Source organism: Pongo pygmaeus, chromosome 13 (genome assembly GCF_028885625.2).
Source record: "Pongo pygmaeus isolate AG05252 chromosome 13, NHGRI_mPonPyg2-v2.0_pri, whole genome shotgun sequence".
NCBI classification, from domain to species: Eukaryota; Metazoa; Chordata; class Mammalia; order Primates; family Hominidae; genus Pongo; species Pongo pygmaeus.
In genome coordinates this window covers 83,000,637-83,021,760 of record NC_072386.2, presented here as the reverse complement: position 1 = coordinate 83,021,760, position 21,124 = coordinate 83,000,637, and the positions used below count along the sequence as shown (strand labels likewise).

The 21,124-nt window shown below is 46.8% G+C and overlaps 2 protein-coding genes across 16 annotated transcripts in view; one reads left to right on the top strand and one right to left on the bottom strand.

The window, feature by feature from the left end:
• ZNF484 (zinc finger protein 484) overlaps window positions 1-7,199 on the bottom strand; it is a 45,578-nt gene extending 38,379 nt beyond the window's left edge. For 4 of the 10 annotated variants that reach the window (XM_063649680.1, XM_063649678.1, XM_054500408.2 and 1 more), the window contains exon 1: window positions 950-1,075. Coding sequence is in view for 2 of the 10 variants with exons in the window: in XM_054500405.2 (XP_054356380.1) it covers window positions 880-900 (21 nt within the window). In the remaining 8 variants the exon portion in view is untranslated. Of the gene's footprint in view, window positions 1-879; window positions 2,658-5,166; window positions 5,441-7,177 lie in introns of those variants that run through there. The other 6 variants (XM_054500413.2, XM_054500411.2, XM_054500416.2 and 3 more) reach the window with 6 other exon arrangements.
• On the top strand, window positions 5,493-17,072 carry LOC129043640 (putative spermatogenesis-associated protein 31C2). 6 transcript variants are annotated; one of them, XM_054500402.1, is made up of 6 exons: window positions 5,668-5,885; window positions 11,362-11,515; window positions 12,678-12,789; window positions 13,355-13,415; window positions 13,671-13,732; window positions 14,435-17,072. In XM_054500402.1, exons 1-6 carry the CDS (start codon window positions 5,746-5,748, stop codon window positions 16,849-16,851), a joined length of 2,946 nt encoding a protein of 981 aa, XP_054356377.1. In that variant the 5' UTR covers window positions 5,668-5,745; the 3' UTR covers window positions 16,852-17,072. The 6 variants fall into 6 exon arrangements, with proteins under 6 accessions (XP_054356376.1, XP_054356374.1, XP_054356377.1 ...); XM_054500404.1 differs by lacking the exon at window positions 5,668-5,885 and having other exon boundaries at window positions 11,278-11,515; window positions 14,435-14,911; window positions 15,419-17,072; XM_054500399.1 differs by having other exon boundaries at window positions 5,661-5,885; window positions 13,671-17,072.
• Window positions 17,073-21,124: the final 4,052 nt, after the last annotated feature.

Here is a 21,124-nt window from a genome sequence, read left to right as displayed (position 1 = left end):
AACAAAGTTCATTGAGTAACTTGGCTTCAAGGAAAATCTTGATAAATTGTTAAAAGTTGAGACTTGATAGTCTGCATTTTCTGACAATACAATAAAATAAGAAACAGCTAAAACATACTTTAATAATTTGGGAATGAAGAAACTCTCCTAAATAACTAAGAATCAAAGGGAAACATCAAAATGAACTTATGCATTTCATAGATAAAGATGTACTTAAAGAAACTTTACAACCCTATATGTATCCAGCATAAAACTTAAGAAAATAAGGGAAAGAACAACAAATTACATCAAAAAGTGGGAAAAAGAGAAAGTACCTAAAAAGAAAAAGAGAAAAAAATTAATATTAAAAGAGTAGGGAGTATTTTATTGGACATTTCAAAATGTCCAATAAAACAGATAAACCTTTCGGACGCTTGATTCTTTTTAAATAGAGAAAGAATGAAATATAAATATAATAACCATAATGATAAAGGAGCTACTAGTCTGGATATGAAAGACAACAAAATGGAAATGGAAACATGCAATTCTATGTAACATATTCTTTAAATCTTTAGCAAAACATATCATGATAATGAAACAGAAACGAAAATATAAACAGATCGGTACGTATAAAAGAGAGGAAACTAATTAAGATGTGCATCATTCACACTCCTCAGATCCCTCCTTAGTCCCCACAGTCATCCTCCCCCACAACCCCACAGTCCGCCCTCACTCCGCCCTCAGATCCACCACCAGACAGAGACCCCCAGTCCGTCCTCACTCCGCCTGCAGATCCACCACCAGAGACCCCTCAGTGCTCCCTCACTCCTCCCTCAGATCCACCATCAGAGATCGCTCCGACTTCCACTATTCCATCCACTGACCCTCCCCATCACTGACCGGAGGGCTCACGACAGACATCAGAGATTCTTCTTGTTCAGTCCACAGATGCTTCCATGCCTCTACTCACCTGCCCCTCACCCACGTCCTCTCAGGACAGTGGTCATTTGCCTCGGGCGGTGACTATAGTCGCAAGAACGAGAACAGGACCCACTTCCTTTTTCTCAATGCCTCCCAGGCCTAGAGGTACTTCTTACAGCGCTGCCTGGGTGTGCGCATGCTCAGCAGTCTTCATGGCCTGAAGGTTGCCAGTAATCAACATGGCGCTTTGCCAAACACTACCGTTTCAGCAGCTTAGGCTGGGCGCCAGTATGGCGGCGCCCATGTAGACACTCTGGCGTGTGGGCGGCCATGTTGAGGCGATGTAGAGACTGAGGGGCTGAGGGTTGTCCAAAGGAAAGGAAGCAAGCAGAGGTGTGTCCCATCATACTAAGCCAGGACACAATCAAAGCCTGTCACCTCAGGTTACAGTCTTTCTCCAGTGCTTCTGTGGACACAACAACACTGTTAATCAACAGGAACTAATCAGCATTTATGTAACACCGCAAACGCAGCCAAATACACATTTTATTCGTGTCGATGGGACACTTAGCAAAATATGAAGTAACCTGGGCAATAAAACAAATCTCAGCAAATTTAAAACAACTGAAATCATACAGTTTGTTCTCTGAACACAACAGAATTAAACTAGAAATCAATAACAGGAAGATAAAAGGAAAATCTCCAAACACGTGAAAACACATGCTGAATAATCCATTTTTCAAAGAGAAAGTCTCAAATTTTTAAAATACATTGAAATGAATGAAAGTGAAAGTGAATGAATTTTTAAAATACATTGAAATGAATGAAAGTGAAACACAACATATCAAAATTTGTGGGATGTGGCTAAATCAGTGGTGAGAGAAAAATGTATACCACTAAGGGCTTACATTAGAAAAGAAAAAAATTTCAAAGCAATAACCAAGCTCTCTCACATACTAGAAAAAGAAGAGCAAAATAAACCGAAAGCAAGTGAAAGAAAGGAAATAATAAGGATAAGAAGATAACTCAATAAAATGTAAAAAGAAAAATAGAGAAAAACCGATTAAACAAAAGCTGGTTCTATAAATGTTAATAAAATTGACAAGCCTGTAGAGGAGACACAAAATATCAATATCCAGAATGAAACAGGAGATATCACTGTAGACCATGACGAAATCAAAAGAATAAAGAGAATACTACAAACAACTCTACAAACATAAATTTCACAACGTAGATGAAATGCATTAATTCTTGAAAAAGCACAAATTCTCTCTTACAACATGAAATAGTTATGTTGAATAGTCCTAGAACTGAAGTCATAATTTGAAATATCTGAAAAAGAAATCTTCAGGCCTGGATAGCTAGATCAGAGAATTCTAACAAACATTTAAAGGTTAACACGAATTATATCCAGTCTCTTCCAGAGTAAAGGATAGAAAGAAGACAACAGAAAGATATTCCAACTCATGAGGCCAGTTTTACTCTGATATCAGAGCTAAAGACAGAAGAAGAAGAAATCAGTATTCTTCATGAATATAGATGGAAAAATTCTCAACCAAATAATAGCAAAAATAATTCAACAATATATAAAAATAATTACAAACCATGAACAAGTGATATTTATTCCAGGAATAAAAAGCTCTTTTGGTATTCAAAAATCAATTCGTGTAACCCCTCACATTAGCAAGCTAAAGATAAGCATGTTACATGATTATATCAATGCAGGAAAAGCATTTGAAAAAATTCAACACCCATTTATAATGAAAAAAAAAAACTTTCAGGAATTAGGAACAGAGGTAAACTTTCTAACTTTTAAGTTAGAAAAAAATCTACAGCTAACATCAAACTAAAAGATGAAAAAGACTGAATGCTTTCCCATTCAGTTTGGGAAGAAGGAAAATATGTCTGTGCTCGTCATTTTTATTCTACATAGCTCTGGAAGACCCAGCCAGCTGACAAAAATTCTTTCCATAACCAGACTCTAGCCATGCTCCTTTGAACTCTCTTGTCAACTAAACCCTGGCTTTTGGGCTTTTGTGTTGTCTATGAATTGCCCAATATTAGTAAGAATCCTAGCAAGGCAATTTAGTCAAAATCCTCCATCTTCATATCTAATCACCATTGATATCTAATTGGTTTTCTTATTGTCTACCATCCCCAGGTGATATCTGATCACTCTGGCATGGCTTCAGCAAGAATTCTGTGAGGTCAGTTTAGCCAGATTCCCTCTTATTAGTAATTTTCCATACACTACCACACCTCCACCCTGCTCTGTGGCTATAAAATTTCTATTCAGAGAGAAACCTGAATATATGGAAACTGGAGATTACTGCAAGACCCTATTGCAGTAATCTCTATATCTATTGCAATAATCCCTATGAATAAAGTTTGTCTTACTATTTTTTAACAGGTGTCACGAATAGTTTTTTCTATAATACAGCTCAACAAAACGAGTCTGAAATAGAAGAATAAAGTGGGAGGAATTATTCTACCCAATTTTTTAACTTTTTACATAGCTACAGAAATCAAGACAGTGTGGTATTGGCAGGGGTATAGACAGTTCAATAAAACAGAATTGAGAACTCAGAAATATTTCCATACAAGTACAACAAACTGACTTTTGAAAAAGGTGCAATATCAATTCAATAGTACAGTGGTTCTGGAGCAGTTAGATACCATAGACAAAACAATGAACCTCAATCTAACCTCATGTCTTTATTAAAAAAAAAAAAGGATCAGCCAGGTGTGGTGGCTCTCGCCTGTAATCCCAGCACTTTGGGAGGCCGAGGCAGGCAGATCACGAGGTCAGGAGATCGAGACCATCCTGGCTAACAAGGTGAAACCCCGTCTCTACTAAAAATACAAAAAAATTAACTGGGCCTGGTGGCAGGTGCCTGTAGTCCCAGCTACTGGGGAGGCTGAGGCAGGAGAATGGCGTGAACCCGGGAGGCGGAGCTTGCAGTGAGCCGAGATGGCACCACTGCACTCCAGCCTGTGCGACAGAGCGAGACTCCCTCTCAAAAAAAGAAAAAAAAAAGATCATAGATCTCAATGTAAAAATATGAAATTTAATGATAAATTCTTCAGGTCCTAGGACTTGATGAATAATTATTAGACATGACACCAGGAAAGCACAATCAATTATAAGAATTTATTAATTGGGTGTTATCAAAATTTATCAAAATTTAAAACTTTTGCCCTGCATAAGAGCCTGTTAATAAAAAGACAAGGTAAAAACTGGGAGAAAACTGCAAACCACACCTGATAAACCATATCTGACAAGGAGGTCATATCTAGAATATTGTTTAAAGTTTTCAAAAGTCAACAACAACAACAAGGAAAAACAATCCAATTAGAAAATGGGCTAAAAGCACGAACAGATATTTCACTGAACAGGATATATTGATGGAAAATGAGAAAATAAAATAACTTTTATCAGAGGAATGCCAGTCCTTTTAAATTATCGAGCCCAGAGAGACATTAAAATAAGATAGCAGGCCCCACGCGGTGGCTCATGCCTGTAATCCCAGCACTTTGGGAGGCCAAGGCGGGCGGATCACGAGGTCAGGAGATCCAGACCATCCTGGCTAACACGGTGAAACCCCGTCTCTACTAAAAATACAAAAAATTAGCCGGACATGGTGGCAGGCGCCTGTAGTCCCAGCTACTCTGGAGGCTGAAGCAGGAGAATGGCGTGAACCCAGGAGGCAGAGCTTGCAGTGAGCCAAGAGCGCGCCACTGCACTCCAGCCTGGGCGATAGAGTGAGACTCTGTCTCAAAAAAAAAAAAAAGGAAAACTGCATGTCCTGCACATGTACCCCGGAACTTAAAATAAACACATAAGTACATAAATAGAATTTTAAAAAAATCTTAATTGTATGTGGGTAGGTCCCTTTGATTGAAAGTGAGATAGAAGGCTGGGTGCAGTGGCTCACGCCTGTAATCCCAGCACTTTGGGAGGCCGAGGCGGGCGGATCACGAGGTCAGGAAATCAAGACCATCCTGGCTAACATGGGGAAACCCCGTCTCTACTAAAAATACAAAAAGAAATTAGCCGGGCATGGTGGCGGCGGATGCCTGTAGTCCCAGCTACTCAGGAGGCTGAGACAAGAGAATGGCTTGAACCGGGGAGGTGGAGCTTGCAGTGAGCCGAGATCAGGCCACTGCACTCCAGCCTGGGCAACAGAGAGAGACTCCATCTCAAAAAAAAAAATAAATAAAAATAAAAAAAGGAAAGTGAGATAGAAATAATTTTTTAAAACTTACTATTCAAAATTTGCAAAACTAAATAAGAGTAAAAGAACTTTACATTTTGTCCTTGGATTGATATAAGACAAAAACATTGTGTGGGAAAGCTGGAGTTGAGGACAAATGAGATTCTGAGAATAAAAATCCCTGGTACATAGCCAAAATTTCAGAGTCAACTTCAGATTTTCGAAGGCCATAAAATAGGTAACCTCAAGCCACCGACTCCAACAGATAAAAGGAACCAGGTAATATCTGTGTTCCAGGGAGAAAGAATAGAAAATTGGCTGAATTCTATCACTGACAAAACTTAGGGGGAAGGAGGGATCTGGAAGGTGGGAGGGTGGAGGGATCCCCGGCTTGGGGGGTGGGGAGGGGCTGTGCTTCAGCCTCCCCCTCCCACTGCCCCTGCCCGCCCACTGCCCCTCCCCAACAAAGGAGCCCTTTGTGATGTGAAGGCCCCAGCTCTGTGATGCAGGCCTGGGCCCCAGTCCCTAGTCTCCATGGGGATGCCCAGAGCTCAGTTGCTTGAAAGCAATGCGCCTATTCACATGGAGAATCTTCCCTTTCCTCTAAAATTACTTAGTGCCTCATCGCTAAATGCCCCCAGCTCCACACCATGGGCGTTGGATATCTTCCTCACCTTGGTGTTCGCCCTGGCGTTCTTCTTCCTATTACTCCCCTACTTATCTTACCTCCGTTGTGACGACCCACCCTCACCATCATCTGGGAAGAGAAAGGTAAGGAGCCCTCAGTCCGGACCCACAGAGCTTGATTCTCTCCTTTCTTTTTATTATTAGTTCCACTTTTCCAAATCCAGTGGAGAGACTTCTGCGATGGGAAGCCTCAGGAGAGACCAGAACATCATCCTTCCAGGGAGAGGCAGGGCAGCCAGGGGTTGGTAGAGGTAGATCGTGTACAGGGATTTCCATCCCAAGCTCTCAGTCCATCTGTGGGGGAGAGCAGGAGGCATCAAGGCAAAACCAAACCAAAAAGAGACAGCAGTCATTTTGAGCTATGTATTCATCTCTTGAAACTGCTTGCTATTGCCACAAGTAGCTATAAATTAACTTAATAATGCCATACTGGACATGGTAACCCACATCCTAGAGCTTAACAATTTATAGCCAATCACTAATTAATGTTATTTCTTTTTCTTTCCTTTTTTTTTTTTTGAGACAGAGTCTCGCTCTGTCTCCCAGGCTGGAGTGCAGTGGCACAATCTTAGCTCACTGCAAACTCTGCCTCCCGGGTTCACGCCATTCTCCTGCCTCAGCCTCCCAAGTAGCTGGGACTACAGGCGCCGCCACCATGCCCAGCTCCACCACGCCCAGCTAATTTTTTGTATTTTTAGTAGAGACGGGGTTTCACCATGTTAGCTAGGATGGTCTCGATCTCCTGACCTCGTGATCCGCCACCTCGGCCTCCGAAAGTGCTGGGATTACAGGTGTGAGCCACCACGCCCAGCCAATGTTATTTCTATAACCAATGAGAATTCCTGACAAATCGCTTTGTATCAGCCCACTCCTTGTTTCCCTTTTCTGTTTCTAATAAAGGCCATATAGAGTTCCTATCCAGGGTTTCTTGGGTCTGAGTCTTTTGGGCAGCTGTCCTCACTTTCCTTTATTGTTGTTGTTGTAGTTGTTGGAGAGACAGGATCTTGCTCTGTGGCTCAGGCTGGAAGACTAGAGTGCAGTGGTATAATCAAAGCTCACTGTAACCTTAAACTCCTGGGATCAAGTGATCCTCTCACCTCAGTTTCCCAATTAGCTAGGACTACAGCATGCACTACCACGCCTGGCTAATTATTTTTGGTTTTTGTAGCGACGGAGGTCTCACTATGTTGCCCAGGCTGGTCTTGAATTCCTGGCCTCAAGCAATCCTCCTGCCTTGGCCTCCCAAAGTGCTGGTATTACAGGTGTGAGCCACAGTGCCCAGCCCAGCCTCTTACTTTTAGGTCAACAGAAATAAGCACATTAAAAGATCTGGTTCCACTCCCATATGTAAAGAGCCTGGATTCTCCCACACTTACATGAGTGTTACCTCCAGGAGCCCCACCAGGTGCTCATTGTGAACAGAAAATAAATTCCTTCGTGCACCTGACAAGGAGAGAGGGAAAGTTACCATTTGACATACAACTAGAACATAGGGCTCTGTTTAAGAAAGACCTGTCCTTAAAAGGAAATACTTAACAGACCCAGGGGAAGGGCAATTACACAATTCAGCCCACATTAGACTTCCTGTCTCACATAAAGGGTTAAAAAAAATGGCTAAGAAATTCTTCTGAAAGTCAGAGCTCAGGGACTCAGGTGCACTAGAAAATGGATATGTAATCATAAAATTACACACTGCTTTCCCTCTACAATGCCTTACCACCACATCAGCAAGGTTCCAGTATAATAACTGTGAATTATAACTAAGAGAGCAGTGATTGTTCATTTAAGAGGCACCTTAAAACAACAATATCAAAATATTCCTACCATTCAGTAGTCTATTTAATGGGTATGAGGAGACCTCAAGCACAATTTGGACTCGAATATTGCATCCTTAAAATATTATTTAGCTAAAGCTAATGTAAAATATGAGAAACTATCTCCCTAAACAACATCTTTAGACAATATTCCAAATTAGCTCCCAATGTTGACAGTTTCAGTGCCCCTTGGACATTTTTCTTGATGGCCTAAAGCAAGAAGTTGCAAACATGGTATGTAAACAAAAAATTGAGTGAAAAAATTATCCCATTGTATGAACTTCAACATTTTGTAAACATTTTAAAGAGGCTGCACCTAACAAAAACAAACAAACAAACAAAAAGCCCTCATAAGAAAATGTTTATCCTCTTTGTCTAAAAGAGAGATCATTTTGGTTAACGTGCGAGGCACCCTCTACTTCATCTCCCTATTTGGGGCATTAATAATTCTGGCTTTCTTACTGAAGTAAAATATACATAACAAAACTTACTATTCTGGCCATTTTAAAGTGTGCAGTTCAGTGCTGTTAAGTCTAATATGTTAACATTGTTGTAAAACCATCACCACCATCTGCATCCCAGACATTTTTTTCTTCATCTTCCCAACAGAATTTTTTCATGTTTCCAACTGAATCATACCTATTAAGCAATAATTCCCCATTCCTTGTATACCCAAACCTGGCAACCAACATTATGCTTTGTCTCTAGAATTTGACTACTCTAGGTACCTCATATAAGTAGAATTATACGGTATTTCTCTTTGTGTATCTGGCTTATTTCATTTGGCACAACTTCTTCAAGATTCATTGATATCGTAGCATGTATCAGAACTTCATTCCTCTCTATGGCTGAGTAATGTTCCCTAGTATTTATATACCTCCTTTTGTTAATCCATTCACCGTGGATGGACGTTTGGGTTATTTCTACCTTCTGGTTATTGTGAAATGCTGCTATAAACATTGATGTGCTAGTAATAGTTTGAGTTCCTGCTTTCAATTCTTTGGTGGTATATACCTATCTAGAAGTGGAATTGCTGGATCATATGGTAATTTGATTTTTAAATTTTTGGGGAACTACCAAATAGTTTTTCACACCAGCTTCACTATTTTACATTCCCACCAGAATGCACAAGTGTTCCAATTTCTCCACATCCTCATTAACACTTGTTGCTTATTTTTTTCGGATAATATACATTATAATGGATATGAAATGATATCTTATTGTGGTTTTGAATTAAATTTCCCTAAAGATTAGTGATGTGGAGCATCTTGTGCATTTGTGTATGTTCTTTGAAGAAATATCTATTCAAATCTTTTGCCCATTTTTGAATCATCTTGTTTGTATCTTTTGTTGTCAAGTTTTGGCAGTTCTTTATATATTCTCGATATTAATCTTGTATCAGTGTGTATGATCTGCAAACATTTTGTTGCAATCCATGAGTTGCCTTTTCACTCTATTGATAGTGTCCTTTGATGCACAAAGTATTTTTATTTTGATGAAATCTATATATTCTTTTATTGCCTGTGCTTTTGGTGCCTTTGATCCAATAATCATTGCCAAACTGAAGTCAAAAAACTTTTCCTTTATACTTTTTCTTCTAAGACCTTTATAGTTTTAAGTCTTATGTTTAGGCCTTTGATCCAGTTTGAGTTAATTTATGTATATAGTATACATAAGGGCCCAATGTCACTCTTTGTATATGGATACACTGTACCCAGCTTTCTCAACACCATTTGTTGAAAAGATTGTCCTTCCAAATGGTCTTGGCACCCTGGTTGAAAATCATTTGAACATAGGTACAAGGGTTTATTTCTGGGCTCTCTATCCTGTTCTTTTGATTTATATGTCTGATATCTGTCTTCCTTTTTTTTTTTTTTTTTTTGAGACAGAGTCTCACTCTGTCACCCAGGCTGGAATGCAGTGGCACGATCTCGGCTCACTGCAACCTCCACTTCCTGGGTTCAAGCAATTCTTCTACCTCAGCCTCCTGAGTAGCTGAGGCTAGAGGCACGTGTCACCATGCCCAGCTAATTTTTGTATTTTTAGTAGAGATGGAGTTTCACCATGTTGGCCAGGCTGGTCTCAAACTCCTGACCTCAAGTGATCTGCCCACCTTGGCCTCCCAAAGTGCTGGGATTACATATATATCTGTCTTTATGCCACACTGTGTACCATGCTGTTTTGATTGCTATAGCCTTAAAGTAAGTTTTGAAATCAGGAAGCATGAGTCCAACTTTATTCTTCTTATTCCAGATTGTTCAGGCTATTTGGACTTCCTTAATACTCCTTATAAATGTTAGGATACATTTTTTGATTTCTGCAAAAAACATCATTAGAATTTAAATAGGGATTGCATTGAACCTGCAAATTGCTTTGGAAAGTATTGCCATCTTAATATTAAATATTGTAATCCGGCTGGGCACCATGGCTCAAGCCTGTAATCCTAGCACTTTGGGAGGCCAAGGCGGGAAGGCGGGTGGATCATGAGGTCAAGAGATCGAGACCATCCTGACCAACATGGTGAAACCCCGTCTCAACTAAAAATACAAAAAGTAGCTGGGCGTGGTGGCGCATGCCTGTAGTCCCAGCTACTCGGGAGGCTGAGGGAGGAGAATTTCTTGAACCCAGAAGGCAGAGGTTGCAGCGAGCCGAGATCGCACCACTCCACTCCAGCCTGGCAACAGAATGAGACTCCGTTTCAAAAAAAAAAAAAAAAAAAAGGGAAAACTGCATGTCCTGCACATGTACTCTGGAACTTAAAATAAATACATAAGTACATAAATAAAATTTAAATAAAAATCTTAATTGTATGTGGGTAGGTCCCTTTGATTCAAAGAAGTGAGATAGAAGGCCTGGCACAGTGGCTCACACCTGTAATCCCAGCACTTTGGGAGGGTGAGGCAGGCGGATCACGAGGTCAGGAGATCCAGACCATCCTGGCTAACACTGTGAAAGCTCGTCTCTACTAAAAATACAAAAAGAAATTAGCCGGGCGTGGTGGCGGTGGACACCTGTAGTCCCAGCTACTCAGGAGGCTGAAGCAGGAGAATGGCTTGAACCCAGGAGGTGGAGCTTGCAGTGAGCCAAGATCATGCCACTGCACTCCAGCCTGGGCGACAGAGAGAGACTCCATCTCAAAAAAATAAAAAAATTAAAAAAAAAGGAAAGTGAGATAGAAATAATTTTTTAAAACTTACTATTCAAAATTTGCAAAACTAAATAAGAGTAAAAGAAATTTACATTTTTGTCCCTGGATTGATATAAGACAAAAACATTGTGTGGGAAAGCTGGAGTTGAGGACGAAGGAAATTCTGAAAATAAAAATCCCTGGTACATAGCCAAAATTTCAGAGTCAACTTCAGATTTTCAAAGGCTATAAAATAGGTAACCTCAAGCCACTGACTCCAACAGATAAAAGGAACCAGGTAATATCTGTGTTCCAGGGAGAAAGAATAGAAAACTGGCTGAGTTCTATCACTGACAAAACTTAGTGGGAAGGAGGGATCTGGAAGGTGGGAGGGTGGAGGGATCCCCGGCTTGGGGGGTGGGGAGGGGCTGTGCTTCAGCCTCCCCTTCCTACTGCCCCTCCCCAACAAAGGGGCCCTTTGTGATGTGAAGGCCCCAGCTCTGTGATGCAGGCCTGGGCCCCAGTCCCTAGTCTCCATGGGGATGCCCAGAGCTCAGTTGCTTGAAAGCAATGCGCCTATTCACATGGAGAATCTTCCCTTTCCTCTAAAATTACTTAGTGCCTCATCGCTAAATGCCCCTAGCTCCACACCATGGGCGTTGGATATCTTCCTCACCTTGGTGTTTGCCCTGGCGTTCTTCTTCCTATTACTCCCCTACTTATCTTACCTCCGTTGTGACGACCCACCCTCACCATCATCTGGGAAGAGAAAGGTAAGGAGCCCTCAGTCCGGACCCACAGAGCTTGATTCTCTCCTTTCTTTCTATTATTAGTTCCACTTTTCCAAATCCAGTGGGGAGACTTCTGCGATGGGAAGTCTCAGGAGAGACCAGAACATCATCCTTCCAGGGAGAGGCAGGGCAGCCAGGGGTTGGTCGGGGTAGATCGTGTACAGGGATTTCCATCCCAAGCTCTCAGTCCATCTGTGGGGGAGAGCAGGAGGCATGAAGGCAAAATCAAACCCATGGGCTCAGCAGCCAGGACCGGTCATGAGATGGGGGAGGTCTCTGGTCATGAGACGGGGGAGGTCTCTGGTCATGAGACAGGGGAGGTCTCTGGTCATGAGACAAGGGAGGTCTCTGTCCGAGGCCAGGCCCTGAGCCCTGGCTCATCAGCCCCTTCCTGGGGCAGGTGGCTCAGGGCCCAGCCTCCTCTGTGTGGGGTGATATGGGGCCTGTGCTGGGACCCCGAGGGCCTCCTCCTACCGGGGCCTGGCGTCGCCTCTGGTCTCCTGGCAAGCAGAATCCTACCTGACAGCTCAGTTGTGCCTGCAGGCCTGAGCCTGGGTGTTCCTGGAGCAGAGAAACAGGGACTGATGGCATCCATGGTGGAACTCATATTGAAAATCTGTGTGTGTGTGTGTGTGCGTGTGTGTGTGTTTGTGTGTTATTTTTATTTGTTTTATTTTTTGAGACGGAGTCTCGCTCTGTTGTGCAGGCTGCAGTGAAATGGAGCGATATGGGCTCACTGCCACCTTTGCTTCCAGAGTTCAAGCTATTCTCCTTAGTGTCCTGAGTAGCTGGGGATTACAGGCGCCCGCCACCACACCTGGCTAATTTTTGTATTTTTAGTAGAGGTGGGGTTTCACCATGGCCAGACTGGTCTCAAACTCCTGACCTCAGGTGATCCACCTGCCTTGGCCTCCCAAAGTGCTCAGATTATAGGCGTGAGCCACCGCGCCCAGCCCCCTCTTCCTGTTTTTCTAAGAAGAAAAGCAGTTTATCATCCATTTAAACATGAGTGGGAGGAAGCACACAGAGCTCCTTGGGCAAGACAGAGAGAGCCATGCGGTTCGTGAGTGCAGTGTGCTGTGGCTGGACTGGGGGGCGAAGAGGGAGAGCCGGTCCTAGCTCCTCGCCGTTTCTTGTCTCCCAGCGTCATCTTGTCTCCCCTCATCATCTTGTCTCCCCACGTCATCGTGTCTCCCAGTGTCCAGTAGGGCGGAGGGGGAGACCCAGAGGCAGGATGAAAAACCACAGTCTGAGAGGTAAGGCTCTGCCAGGGCACACTAGAGTTAATTTGATCTCATCTGTCCGGGAGGGAACTGACTCTGAAGAAGTCAGTTGAAGAAACCTGAGGTGGGGGCTTCTAGGAAGGAAATCAGAACCCCCGGGTCCTTCTCAGATTCCATGCCGGAATGAAGCCATGGTGGGCCAAGGACTGAGTGTTACCCAGCAGGGGACAGTGTGTGTGTCCTGGGGAGACCAATGCCTGCCTGGATGTGGAGGGGGGTGAGGGGCCTCCCGCTCCCTGGGAACAGCTGTTCAACTCTGCTAAGGCTGATTCCTCTTTGAGACCACCCCAGTCCTTTCTCCCCACAGGGCAGTTGTGAGGACTGTGGGGGTGGAGGGTCCATGTGTGGAAGCCCTTTGTGAATGACAAAGCCCTGTTCTCTATGCCTTGCTATTACCGTAGGGGCCATGTGGCTTTGGACACAGATGGGTGGGTTCCAGGGTCTAATTCCCCATGGTCTTCCCTGAAGAAACGTACACTCAGCCTCCTGTGAGATCCCAGGCCCCTCCCTCACTGCCCTAACCAGGTCTGATTTCCAGCTTGTAGAGAGTGCCCAAGAGGCCTGGAGGAGACTTTGGACCTGCTTTCACAACTGCAGAGGTGAGGCACTTCCCCTTCCCTGCATCCTTCCTACCAGGGCTAGGATGCGACCCCAGGGCCATAGGCAGCCTGGAGCTGACCTGGGATGGGGAGACCAGGGGGACAGAGGATGGGAGTAAAACCCTGGGGCAAGGAGTAGCAGGAGAATTGGGCGGTCAGGGTGTGGGGTGGTGGAGGGGCTGTGGCCCGAGCACCCACTGTGCCCTCCAAACCCACCTGCTCCTGGCTGCAGCTTTTGCCTCCTGTCTCCTGCAGCCTCCTGGGGCCACACCTTGACAAAGGTGACTTTGGTCAGCTCTCCGGTCCAGACCCCCCAGGTGAGGTGGGCAAAAGAACACTTGATGGAGCCTCCCGGTCCTCTCATGAGTCTATGGAAGACGCTGCTCCCATTCTCTACCCATTAGCTTCCCCGGATCCTCGAACCAAGCATCCTCAGGATCTGGCCTCCACCCCACCACCAGGCCCAATGACCACCTCAGTCTCCTCCCTAAGTGCCTCCCAGCCACCACCAGAACCTTCCCTTCTCCTAGAATGCCCCTCACCCGAGCCACCTGCACTTTTCCCTCACCCACCACACACCCCTGATCCTCTGGCCTGCTCTCCGCCTCCTCCAAAAGGCTTCACTGCTCCTCCCCTACGGGACTCCACTCTGATAACTCCATCTAGCTATGACTCAGTGGCACTTCCACTGGGCACCGTCCCTCAAAGCTTGTCTCCACGTGAGGATTTGGTGGCTTCGGTCCCAGCCATCTCAGGCCTTGGCGGCTCAAACAGTCAAGTTTCTGCCTTCTCCTGGTGGCAGGAGACTACCAGAACCTGGTGCGTCTTCAACTCATCAGTCCAGCAAGATCATCTTTCCCGCCAAAGGGAGACTACAATGTCCCCACTGCTTTTCCAGGCCCAGCCCCTATCCCACCTGGGACATGAGTCCCAACCCTTTATTTCATCCAAACCCGAATTCTGGCCCACACCTATGGCTCAGACCAAGGCTCAGGTCCATTTTCAATCCTCTTTTCCAGTCCTATCTCCTGCTTTTCCATCCCCGATCAAGAACACTGCAGTAGCTTGCCCTGCACCGCAGAATAAAGTGCAAGCTCTCTCCCTACCTGAAACTCAGCACCCTGAATGGCCTTTGTTGAGGAAACAACTAGAAGGTGGGTTGGCTTTACCCTCTAGGGTTCAAAAATCTCAGGACGTCTTTAGTGTCTCCACTCCTAACCTTCCCCAGGAAAGACTGACATGCATTCTGCCTGAGAACTTTCCAGTCAGTCCTGAACTCCGGAGACAACTGGAGCAACACATAGGGCAACGTGGAAGGATCCAAGAGTCTCTGAATCTGATGCAGCTTCAGGATGAATCACCAGGGACAAGTCAGGCCAAGGGCAAACCCAGGCCCTGTCAGTCCTCCACGTCCACAGGTGAAAGCAGCAAGGAGGCACAGACGGTGAAGTTCCAGCTAGAGAGGGACCCGTGCCCACATCTGGGGCAAATTCTGGGTGAGACCCCACAAAATCTATCCAGGGGCATGGAAAGCTTCCCAGGGAAGGTTCTGGGGGCGACCTCTGAGGAGTCGGAAAGGAACTTGAGGAAGCCCTTGAGGAGTGACTCAGGAAGTGATTTATTAAGACGCGCAGAGAGGAATCATATAGGAAACATCCTGAAAGCCCACATGGGCAGGAAGTTGGGCCAGACCAAAGAGGGCTTGATCCCCGTGCGTGTGCGTCGATCCTGGCTTGCTGTCAACCAGGCTTTTCCCGTGTCCAACACCCACGTGAAAACCAGCAATCTAGCAGCACCGAAAAGTGGGAAAGCCTGTGTGAACACAGCCCAGGTGCTTTCCTTCCTTGAGCCGTGTACTCAGCAGGTGCTGGGAGCCCATATTGTGAGGTTTTGGGCCAAACACAGGTGGGGTCTACCCCTCAGAGTCCTCAAGCCCATTCATTGCTTTAAACTGGAAAAGGTTTCATCCTTGTCCCTTATACAGCTTACTGATTCCTCCTCAGACACCTGTGAATCTGGGGCTGGCTCAAAAGTTGAGGTGGCCACGTTCCTTAGAGAGCCACCAATGGCAAGTCTGAGAAAGCAGGTGCTGACCAAATCATCTGTTCACATGCCAGAGAGTCTTCAGGCCTCCTCACCTGCGTGTAAGCAGTTCCAGAGGGCCCCGCGAGGGATCCCATCTTGGAATGATCATGGGTCCTTGAAGGCTCCTACAGCTGGACAGGAGGGCAGGTGGCCATCTAAGCCCCTCACATACAGCCTCACAGGCAGCACCCAGCAGAGCAGGAGCTTAGGAGCCCAATCTTCAAGGGCTGGAGAGACCAGGGAGGCAGTGCCACAACCCACAGTCCCCTTGGGAACCTGTATGATGGCAAACCTCCAAGCCACAAATGAGGATGTGCATGGTTTCGAGGCTCCAGGCGCCAGCAAAAGCTCTCTACTCCCTAGAATGTCTGTCTCCCAAGACCCAAGAAAGCTGCGTCTTATGGAGGAGGTTGTTAGTGAATTTGAGCCTGGAATGGCCATGAAGTCAGAGACCCAGCCTCAAGTGTCTGCTGCTGTTGTGCTCCTTCCAGTTGGGCAAGCATCTGTTCTGCCCCATGCTTCAAAGAATTTGGCTTCTCAAGTGCCCCAGGGCCATCTCCAGAGCATGGCTACTGGGAACATGCGGGCTTCCCAGGAGCTACGTGACCTCATGTCAGCCAGAAGGAGCAATGTGGGGCACAAGGAGCCCAGAAACCCAAACTGTCAAGGCTCATGCAAGAGCCAAAGTGCATTGTTTCCCCCTACTCACAAGAAGGAGAACTCTAGGAAGCCCAACTTAGAAAAACATGAAGAAATGTTTCAAGGATTGAGGACTCCTCAACTTACCCCAGGCAGGAAGACAGAAGACACCCGTCAGAATGAAGGCGTCCAGATACTGCCATCAAAGAAACAGCCTCCTTCAATAAGCCACTTTGGAGAAAACATCAAGCAATTTTTTCAGAGGATTTTTTCAAAGAAAGAAAAGAAGCCAGCACCAGTCACTGCCGAGAGCCAAAAAACAGTAAAAAACAGATCATGCATGTACGGCAGCAGTGCTGAAGCTCAGAGGCTCATGACAGCTGTTGGACAGATACTGGAGGAGAAAATGTCACTTTGCCATGTGCGCCATGCCTCGAAGGTAAATCAGCACCAACAGCAGTTTCAAGCCCCAGTCTGTGGGTTTCCCTGCAAGCACAGTCACCCGTTCTACTCAGAACCCAGCAGAATGCTGAGCTATGCAGCCAGCAGTCAACAAGCCACTCTCAAGAACCAGAGTTGTCCCAACAGAGACAGGCAAATCAGAGATCAGCAGCCCTTGAAAAATATCCGGTGCAACAGGGCCTGTGAAATCCCCAACTCTTGCTCCTCAAGAAAGCTGTATCCTCAGTCAGTCCCCCTCAGCACCGGCTGAAGACACCTGGTGCCTCCAGCCACCATCACCACTGCCCAAGGCACTGTCTTTTTCAGGCAGGTATCTAATTTGGTCAGTCACAAATTCCTTTTTAGCCTTCCCTAGAGAAAAACAAGTCACCAAGAAAAAATTCACTCTATGTAGAGAAAAAGTATTTTCTCTCGTGTTAGTACACACAGAAAACTTAATATTCCACAATATATATGGTTTTTTATTCATAAGAGGGTGATGGCTTTTATTTGTGCTGTGCTTGGTGTGGGCTTGGTTTCTAGAAGCGACAGGACATGGAGGGATGCTGACAGTGGTGCTGTAAGCCCATCTTCATCCTGAGTTCCTTCACTGAACCTTATGTTTCTGTAATACCATCTTTACACAAACAACAAAAAATTCTAAAAACAAGATGAGAAAAACCTATGAAGATCCCACTCTGAAATAAGGTTCAACCCATCTTTCCACTACTTACTGTCCACCTCAAACTTTATGCAGCTGTAGGGAGAAGGTTTGCAGAGATGTCACAGGGCTGAAATCTCCATGCAGGCTCCAGGAAGTGCCACAGCCCAGTAGCTTCATGTGTCACAAAATAGTGGAAGTTTGGGTGGGGCAGTGCTGGACCCTGAGTTCAGAAGTAGGAGAAGTCTTGACTCTGGATATCCTGGTGGAGAATAGATAATGTCTGCTCCCGGGAAGCCCCTTCTCTCCCTGACAAAGGCTGGGATGGAGATGGGCTCTCTTAGCTCAACCAACATGCAAAGCAGAGAATCCCCATCCCACTGCCTCTCCCTTTCTCTCACTCTGGAGTAGTGGTGGGGACAGCCTTCCAGCTCTGTGCATGTGTAGGTGGGGGTTGGGGGGCTGGTGGGGCGGCCTTCATGGAGGCTGCTGAGGGCGATGAACTCCCCTGCTCCAGATGAGTGAATGACCCTGCCGGGAGGTCAGACCCTGCAAGGGCTGTGGGGGTATCAGGTGGAGTGGGCTCCAGGTACACCCTCAATGCACTGGGCAGGTCTCAGGCCAGGCTCCCTGGACCCCACCTGGGTGATGTGGTCACTCCCTGGGGGACTGCTGTCAGGCCCCGGCCACCCACCCTGGGCAGCACTGTCCCATCGCAGGACTGGACTTTCTGAGTCCTGAGACAGGACAGTGCTGCCCAGGCCTGACAGACTGGGAGGACCTGTTAAGTGCTCCATCCCTAGACCAGCCTCCCACACAGCACAGACAGTCTCTTACCTTTACCTTCAGGAATGATCCTTCTCGCTCTCAGGCAGCCAAGGCAGAGCTGAGGACCTGTGCCAGCCTGGGAGTCAGTCCCCTCCCTAAATGGGCCTGAGGGAAGCACCATCCCTGTCCCAATGCGCCTCAAATTTCAGCCCAGGTACACATAGGGAAGGGAGGATGGGGCCTCCCTGCTGGCTGACACTGGAAAAGCGGGACGTGGGAGAAGAGGGAGCGCAGGGCTGGCAGGGGATGCTCCAGGCCCATGGAGAGCTCGGGCTGCACCATGGGGCTGCCCCTCCTGGGCTGGGGGCTGTACCCTCTGCAGGATCTGAGAAAGTCCAGTCCTGAGATGACACAGCACTGCCCAGGGTTGGTGGCCGGGGCCCAGCCGCAGTCCCCCAGGGAGTGACCACATCACTCGGCCAGGGTCCAGGGAGCCTGGGCCGAGACCTGCCCAGTGCACTGAGGGTGCACCTGGAGCCCACCCCACCTGACACCCCCACAGCACTGAGAGGGTCTGACCTCCCAGCATGCACCTGCCTCTCCCTGCACCCCAGCTGCCCACCCTGCCTGTTCCCTGGCTTCCTCCATCCTGTGCAGCCCATAGACTGTGACCATCTCACCGGCCACTCTGGCCCTCCCTTTGCATTTGTCCTGTCAAAATCTCTGAGCAAGATCTCCCAGGTCCATCCAAACACCTGCTTTGTCCACTTTTGACTGGGCCTTTGGGCACCACTGGCCCATCCGAGCTGTCCACTGGGCCTTCGATAATGTGCATTGCATCTGGCATCTCCCAGCAGTGCTCAGCAGCCCCCGCACCAGGTCCCTGCTGACCAGATCCCGCACCTCAGGTCCTCCTTGACCACACCCTCACTGATTAGAACCCCATGACCACGCCCCACTAACCAGGCCCTGCTGCCAGGCCCACAGTGACCAGGACCCTACTGACCAGGACCTCACTGACCAGGACCTCACTGACCAGGTCCTTACTGACAAGGCCTCATTGATCAGGTTCCACCGATCATGACCCCATTGCCTGGCCCCACAGATGAGGTCCCACTGACCAAGCCTCTGGGGAACAGGCTGCCACTGACCAGGCCCTTATTAAGCAGGCCCAAGGTGACCAGATACTTCTGACTATGACCCTAGTGAGTAGGCCCCACTGAATGGGCACCCACTGCTCAGATCCCCGCTGACCAGGTCACCCCATAGACCAGTGCTACAGAAGCCACCACTGACCGCGCTCTCTCTGAACAGGCCTCCACTGATTAGGTTCCACTGACCAGGCTGCCCTGATCAGGGCCCCACTGACAAGGGCCTCACTGATGAGGACATGGCCACCAGGCCCTGCTGACTAGGTCCCCTGTGACCAGGCCTCCACTGAATAGCACCCGTTGACCTGGTCAACAGTGACCCAGCCCATGCTGACAAGGCCACCACTAAGCCCCAGCTGACCAGGTCTCCACTGACAAAGCCCTGTAGCCTAGTTTTACACTGACCAGACACCAAACAAGTGGCTGCCACTAGGTCCCCACTCACCAAGATGCCCACTACTAGATCCTCCTAATGAGACCCTCTCTAAGCAGACACCTGCTGACCATGCCCCCAGTAAATAGGCCTCACTGACCAAGTCCCAACTGACTAGGTCCACTGACGAGGCCTACACTGATCAGGGCCCTCCTAACTATACCAGAAGGCCAAGCGACAATGAGATATTTCATATGGCAGGAGTAGGAGCAAGACAGAGAGAGGAAAGAGGTGCTACATCCTGTTATACAACCAGATCTCATGAGAACTCACTATCAGGAGGATCAGCATCAAGAAGATTAACCATTGGTGAAGGAACCACTGCCCATACCACCACCCACTGTTTCCAGGCAGAAGCCTCCTGCAGAGCCAGAGCCTCTTGGGAAACTTCCACTATGGCAGTGCAGAAGGAAAATATGGGCTTGGAGCCCCCACACAGGAGGCCACCATCCTCCAGACCCCAGATTCATAAGCCCACCAACAGCTCACACCCTCAGTATGGAAAGGCTACAGGCACTCAACACCAGCCCAGCCCATGGAAGCAGCCATGGGGGCTGAAGCCTGCAAAGCCACAGGTTCACTGTCCTAATAGAGGTTTTCCACAAGCCTCTGCCTCTACAGCAGACTACTCCGCCTTCCTGCTACCCCCCACCCTCCCACCACCCTACTGCCAACCTACTCCCCACCCTACCCACCCCTTTTCCTTCTAACCCCAACCCCCTCTTGCCATGAGTAAATCACCTCCCACCAAGTCTCACCTCCAACATTAAGAAGTACAATTCACACGAGTTTTGTAAAGAAACACAGCCAAACCATACTATTCTGACCCTGATACCCCAGAATCTCACATCCTTCTCACAGAGCAAAATACATTCATGCCTTTTCAAAAGTTTCCAAAAGTCTTAACTCATTCCAGCATTAACTCAAAAGTGAAAAGTTCAACATCTCATCTGAGACAAGTCTACAGTCCCTTTTGCCTATGAGTCCCTGAATTTAAAAGGATGTTCTTTTCTTTCAGGGTACAATTATGGTACAGGCATTGGGTAAGCTTTCTCAATCGAAAGGGAAGAAATTTCCCAGGAAAAAAACACAAATAGGATCACAGGCCCAATGCAAATCCAAAACCCAGGAGGCCAGTATCCATTCATCTCACAGCTCCAAAATCATGAAGAAAACTCACTATCATAAGCACAGCAATAAGGAGGTGGTGTTTAATCATTTGTGAAGAATCCATTCCCAACCACCACTTTTCACCCTTCACCCCCACCATAATCCCCTCATTCTCCCTACCCCCACCTTCCAACCCCTACTCTCCACCATGATTAAATCACCCTCCACCAGGCCCCACCTTTAACTTTATTATTCTGTCCCTGGCTCCCAAATCTCATGTCCTTCTCACATTGCAAAATACAATGATGCCTTCCCTACAGCCCCTCCAAATCTTGTATCATTCCAGCATTTATACAAATGTCCAAAGCTTAAAGTCTCATCTGATACAAGGCTACAGTCCCTTAGGTGCATGAGCCTCTGA